The following is a 6,649-nucleotide window of genomic DNA, read 5'->3' as shown; positions in this document are numbered from 1 at the left end:
AAGAAGGTAGTGATGCTGACATACGTAAAATTTAAAAGGGGAAGTTCAGCTCAAATTACTTCCCAGTTCGTCAGATTGTTCAGTTTCAGTTGTCTGTTCCCAGTTTCACACTTGAAGGATGAAAACTCAGAGTTTATTTGTAATGTTAATGCAGTTCAGATGAATCCTGTCAGTCCAAAGACTGCGACTGGGTACTTAAACTCAGAGGTGGTCGTAAAATCAGATATTTTAAAGAATACTTATTTATTTGGGAGTGTGAGGGGACATCATTGATGGAGTATCGACTCATCAATCTGGGACACGGCTCTTTAATCCAGTCTGGACTCCAACAGCTCCAACATGTTTTATCTGCTTCTTTAAAAATACAGCTGTCATAACAGAAGGTGGTACAAATATCCCCCCACCACCACAGCAGGCTGCCCAGTGTGAGACTGACAGCCTGTTTACATGCCGATTCTCCTTGTAAGGCAGATGAAATGCTCTTTTGGCCACAGCGGGGGGGTTATTTTTACTTTTTCCTGACTTTCTTTTTAAAACCCTCGTCTCTTTTGATTTCTCCCAAGTGAGAGAAAACTTCACATGCATCCAAACACGACAAGGAGACGTTGCTTATCGCCCAAAATACGTTTTTAATCCTCCAATCATAATGATGAAACTTTGAAGACTTGTTTTCAATATCAAGGCAGAAAATGTAGTTTTTGTTTTTTCAAGAAGAGCAGCAACAACAGACAAAGACTTCTGGGTGACGCCATGACACAAATTTAGATCTGGAGGTTATCTGGGAAATAATGTTATCATTCCTGCTTCAACAATATCCGGAGCCCGAAGGACCAAATCCCCGGCGAAGTGCCGGTGTGGTCACGGCCAAACTGTATATTTAGACATGCCATCAGCTGTTCGCAGGCACCACGCTGGTGCCAAGCGTCTACAGGCCTGCCAGGATAATGAAGACAATAACACACTCCAATCATGACGTTTGATTCTTCAGCAAACGGCGATGATGGATGAATCCATGTGTGCTCAGCTTCTCGCACCAGAAAAGACTAAATCTGGATTTGATGCTCAAGACATCCTGCTAATTTTAAAGATGCTTCCTCCTGCCAAGCCTGGCCTCAGTGCATCAGTATCTCTAACTTACTATAAAAAAAAAGAGCTTGTTTTGCTATATTTGCACATAATGTGGAAACTAAAATATTTGAAATATATTTCCATGTTTAGTAAACTCTTACCTTCAGCTTTTAGCTCTCAAACCAAAATTCTTTGAACTGGCCGGGTTGATACTGACATGTATAATTCACTGCGGTCCGACTTTGGTATCCCCACTATAATATTATCTAGGATGTCCTGCCTCCCCCGCTCCCTCCCTCCATCCCTCCATCCCTCCCCCTCTCTCTCCCTCTCTCTCTCATTGTGTTTACAGCCTTGGAGAGAGTTACATATCTCACATTTCTCTCTCAAACTCCAACCAGCTCTGTTCTCATCTGAGAGGTAAGAGGCAGCATCCTGCGTTTCTTTTTCAGACGTAGACAGCAGATGAGGAGGTAACAATGAGGCTGGATGATGGATTCGTGATTTGTGATTTTGGTAGAAATTTACTAAATATGATGGGTAAAGTAAAGATGTGAGACATCATTTCTGCCCTGCGAGGGCCACCGGAGGCTGCTGCTGTGTTCAGACACAGAGGAGCTCTGTTATTCACTGCTGGATAAAAGAAGCTAATTGTCCAGAGAGTGAACGTCTTTAACGGGAGGACGGGGCACAGTGGAAACAGAGCTGAACCTCCCAAAGGGATAAACACTCATCTGCTCTTATCGCACTCCCATTCAAGGCGCACAATTTTTAATTTTAGTGTGCCGAGGAGCTCAACTGACTGAATCTAAACGCAGATTTCAGCCCGATCAGTGTCTTCAATGTGACATCACAGACAGGAGAGTGGACATCTGGAGTTTATGTGTGCTGATTTCATTGTGTTTCCAGAATCTTTTACATCCACACAAGAGATTTCTGTTGACTTTTAGACTTTCCTGGACTCCCATACAAACAGCTACACAGACATCTGCACTTTCATTTAGAGACGCAAAGATCAGCAAAAACGGCAAGCAGCGAGAAATTGCTAAAGATCTTTCACATTGCCAAAGTGATGGCACCCAAAAGCTGTTGCCAACGTGTGGTTGACACTGATTGTGCCCCAGTTTGAGTAACAGGTCAGCATCAAGCGCGTGTGTCGGTCTAACCTACATTTTCCACCTTAATAAGCTCTCAGCTCTCATTTTTTTTAAAAGGTTGTTTCACAAGTAGGGGAAGACGTAGCAGCGTATTTGTAGAATCAGGTGTTCAAAATGTCTGTGTGCAGAGATCAGCTCAGCTGATTACATCCAGAATCAGAAAACATATTCAGATCAGAGAATGTGACCATTCAAGGATGAGTCTTCTCTTCAGGAGACTCAGAGAGACGTGCGTCCAAACTTTTCATTGACACTGTGTGGAGCCACATTGACTCCTCAGGACGACAGCTACTGGTGCTGACGTGCTGATAAAACTCACACCGATGGAATGACTGGCATCTAAAAGTATTCAGATAACACACACACACACATAAAAGTTGTTCTGATGGAAACATCTCAGCCTCTACGTCGAAGCTGAAGTATTCACATGTCATCCACTGTCCGTTGGTCACACTGGAGGGATTTGACTCTTGACAAACAGCTGACTGCTAAAACAGAGCAACTCATTCAGAAACCAACAAACATCATAAAATAAAGCGTGATTTACACACAGGAGTTGAAAATGAATTATGAGGATGAAAAAAAAAAAAAGCATTATCAAGTTAAAACTCTCATGGATAGCTGTGATAAACATTATCCAGAAATGTCACAGTTACTAACCACAAGTTAGATCTTTCCTCAATGAGTTAATCATTTCCAAAACTGCCCTCCTGGCAGTTTACTTATTGGCTTGCGAGCATCGACCCCTTTAGAGATCTTGAGGGCAAAAGAAAAGCAAGCTGAAGAAAATGTGCAGCAGCAAAATGCAGTTTCAGTTACAGTAGGACGTGTGGCAGGTGAAATTGGTGTAAACCTTCAGGACTGTTCCTCCTGAACCCTCAGACTGCTGCATCCAATCCAGCTGCTTGTTTCTACGTGAATGATACGACATCCACGAACTAATGACAGCACGTCTCTGACTTACAGCAGCTGTGTCTGCGAAGTCCAGCGAGATGTGAGAGATGACAGACAGACAGAAGAGGAAAGAGCCGACTGATGACATGGGAATGCTTTGTTAAAGATGAGAATAGTTCATCCTTTTTGTCAACACAAAGTTAAATTAGGCAGGACTCTGACAGAAGAAAGCCCGGACACATTTACTGTATTTAATTTTTCACTCGCTTTTCTAATGTGGAAAAGAGGATTACATGACGGCTCGCATTTCAGCATTAAATGACTGAAGGCCACTCGGCACATAATGTGGCAACAACTCACATGCCGTCAGTGACACAAATGTCACACAGCTCCAACTTAACCTGAGGTGTCAAAGGTCAAACTAATGGCACGACAAACTCACTCAATGTAACGCAAAGAAGAGTGACAGATGAGATCAGGCGGAAGGCTGTGACGTGTTGAATTGGATGATTTAGGAGATGAGAGCCGGTCAGGGGCCTCACAGCTCACCAGGGATTATGGGTACCTCATACGGCCCTGGGGAATTTAAGATATTTAGAATTTGAGAGAGGTAGATGAAACTTAAGTGCCTTCAACTGCAGCGATATTTCCAACAGAAGCAAAAGTCTTTGACTTTTTCTTAGCCAACATTTTCAGAACCAGCAATGATGCATTTCAGTCAGCTGTCAAGGAGTTCTCCAGTGAAGCGACGCAGAGTGTGTAAAGGTGTAAATATGTCAAGTGATAACATGTGACCCAGAGGCCAATCAGGAGTGAAGCAGAAGTGAGAAAATAAAAATAGATGTGTTGAACAGTCTGCAGAAGGCATTGAATGGCTAAATTGTCTCCTGTTCTAAACTGCAGCAAAGAAAAAAACATAAGACGAAGAAAAATGGAGGATGCACAGTTTTAAAAAGTTTAAAAAGCAGTGTCAGCATGCGAGGTACAGAAAAGGGATAAAATAGAGTCTCCTGTCAAAACGGGGTATCTAAAAATTGGATTGCTGTCCCAAAGGCAGTCTGTATGCAAGTCTTCCCTCAAGGAACAATGAATGTAATGAACAATCCATCCAGCCGGGGACACGATGAAAAATGGAGGAGGACTAGACGGAGCGATTGTTCAGGTCTTACGACGGTCAGCTGATGCAGAAGCACGGTCACCTTGTCACGATGACTTTGTTCTGCTGAAAGTCTCGGATCGGATGACAAAAAGGGACTTATCAGAGCGGCGTCTGCAGCTGCAGTGTGAAGCTCCTTCATTGTTCCTTCTCACAGGCCAACGTTTCAGCTCCTGCTGTGAGACTGTAACTGTAATTAAACATGAACATTAGACTGCATGAGCTAATATGGAAATGTCACATTCCTGATGGCACAAACGAAAAGTTAAACTGATAAGAAATCAAACATGCCCAGATTCAGTACACTCAGATGGAGGGAACATCTGAAGAGTGGTTTCAGTTAATGCTTTTGACACTGTGGTTCACATTGTTGTTGTGACATTTGTCCTCCTGCAGTCAGGCTTCTCACATTAGGCCCCAGCTGACGCCTCTGATCTGCAGCAGCTCTGTAATCATCGCACAGAAAGGTCACCCAGGAGAGAGCTGATGTTCAAAGCAAAAAGTTTTACAAACAGCCAACGACGTCTTTCCTGAACTTTTCTCATTGTTTCTCCTTTCCATCCTCCTCTGTTGCATGCAGGGAGAAGAAAAGAGAAGCGAGACCAGTTCAAGTTAAGGCTGAATGAGACTCCTGACCTGAACTCACCTCCAGCTGCCCCCGCAGCCTGAATCGGTTCCTTCCTCTCTCCAAATCAAGCCTGTCAAAATCTAACCTCTCTCCATGGAGCGAGTTCAGCACATTACCAAGTCGGCCATCCGCCGAGCGAGTCAGATCGAGGTGAACCCTCAAGCCAAGAGGAACCTGCAGGAGCTGTTCGTCAACTTCACCCTCATCCTCATCTGCCTGCTTCTCATCTACATCATCGTCCTGCTGAGCAGCTGAGAGCGGCCGAGAGAGAGAGAGAGAGAGAGTTTGGGGAGGCTGTTCTGTGGACGAGGATTTGGTTGAGTTTGGAAGAAAGAATAAAACCATCTCCACATATCAGCCCAGCTGTTTCACAGCAGCCATGAAGGAACTCTCTCTGTTCGTGGCTGTGGCTAAACACAGAGGTGATGTTTCCATCAGCTTCCCTGCCTGTATTTCTCAAGGGAATGATCATAAGTGACCCGACTCCAGCAGTTTAAACTTCACTGAGAAGCTGTATGCATGCATATCTGCCGGCTGCACATCAGATAGTCGCTTTCAATGTGTTGATTTATGTAGTTTTACAAAAGGACACCGACTTCCTCCTGCATGAGCAATAACTTGCGCAATACTACAACATCAACAGATCACTTTTGTTTAATCTTAGTTTCTCATGAGCTCCACTCCTTCCTCCGCCACCAGGATAAAAATAAACATGCTGGGGATATATTTGAAATTATTTTTTCCTCCATCAGCATTCTTCCTTTTTTCTGTCAAAACAACTGATGCTGTTTCCTCGACAATAACACTCAAAAACAACCATAATAAAAAAAACGATCGTTTAAAAAAAGATGTGTTTTGGCAAAGCACATGGATTCATACAGATGAGGTAAAAAAATATTAATGTGACTAAGACTGAGGATCAGTCACGTTTGACGCATGTACGGTGGCCGAGAAGGCTCCCCGAAACGCAAACACCAAAGCGGAAGTGAAAGTCCGCTTGTATAATTGGTCCGGCTTACCGGAGACAAAAAGAGGGCAAAACGATTATTATTATTTTTTTTTTTTTTTTTTTTTTTTGTGAAACTGGTGTTTTAATGGCATTAAGTGACTGTACAATGTCTTATTTTATTTACATGGTTTGGCCGTTTAGCGTCAGCTTCGCTAAGAAGCTAATGATGCTAAATTTAGCATTGACCGAAATATAAACACAGTAAAAAAAAGTAAAGCCATTTAACACACATTAAAATAACATTTTCATCTGAAAGAAAAACTTTTCTTTTTTTCCTTTTCCCGGTAACCCGGACCGATTACACAAACGGACCCTCATGTTTGAGCTTTCCCGGCCACCGTACCCATGATGAGCCCGGAAGTCAAAAAGTTTATAAAAGTTGTATCAAACACAATTTGGTCAGTTTTGTCAGACAAGACACTGAAATAATGTGAACATTCTTGCTTAAAATAGAACACATTCATATTAATAAAAAAAAAACTGAACGCTGACTTATTTATTTATTTATTTATAAATAAATAAAATATAAATTTATAAATTGAAGCCGAGTGAAGCTGCTTTCACAACATGAAGTATGGATTAATTTTAACTTGGGCTCAGTTAAATACACTTCACACATTCTCCAACAAAGCCAGCAGCACGTCCAGAGCCTGCGGTTTTATCACTTTGCATGGTGTGAATTCATTTCGTGACATTTCTGCTTTAAAAACTCTTTGTGACTCACGTCAGATTCCTAC

At 42.5% G+C, this 6,649-nt stretch overlaps 1 protein-coding gene across 1 annotated transcript; it reads left to right on the top strand.

Annotated features, from left to right (window-relative positions):
* The first annotated feature begins 1,421 nt into the window (after nucleotides 1-1,421).
* Nucleotides 1,422-6,416, top strand: pln2 (phospholamban 2). Its single transcript, XM_029520563.1, has 2 exons — nucleotides 1,422-1,488; nucleotides 4,856-6,416. The coding sequence occupies exon 2, from the start codon at nucleotides 4,997-4,999 to the stop codon at nucleotides 5,156-5,158; it is 162 nt and encodes a 53-aa protein (XP_029376423.1). The 5' UTR covers nucleotides 1,422-1,488; nucleotides 4,856-4,996; the 3' UTR covers nucleotides 5,159-6,416.
* The last annotated feature ends 233 nt before the right edge of the window (nucleotides 6,417-6,649 follow it).

This window comes from Echeneis naucrates, chromosome 2 (assembly GCF_900963305.1).
Source record: "Echeneis naucrates chromosome 2, fEcheNa1.1, whole genome shotgun sequence".
Classification (NCBI taxonomy): domain Eukaryota; kingdom Metazoa; phylum Chordata; class Actinopteri; order Carangiformes; family Echeneidae; genus Echeneis; species Echeneis naucrates.
Note: the sequence above shows the minus strand (reverse complement) of the source record. Positions and strands in the feature narration are given on the sequence as shown.

What these genes read in the sequence shown, in the direction of transcription:
- pln2 (XM_029520563.1), top strand. Translation starts at nt 4,997, where the DNA reads ATGGAGCGAGTTCAGCACATTACCAAGTCGGCCATCCGCCGAGCGAGT.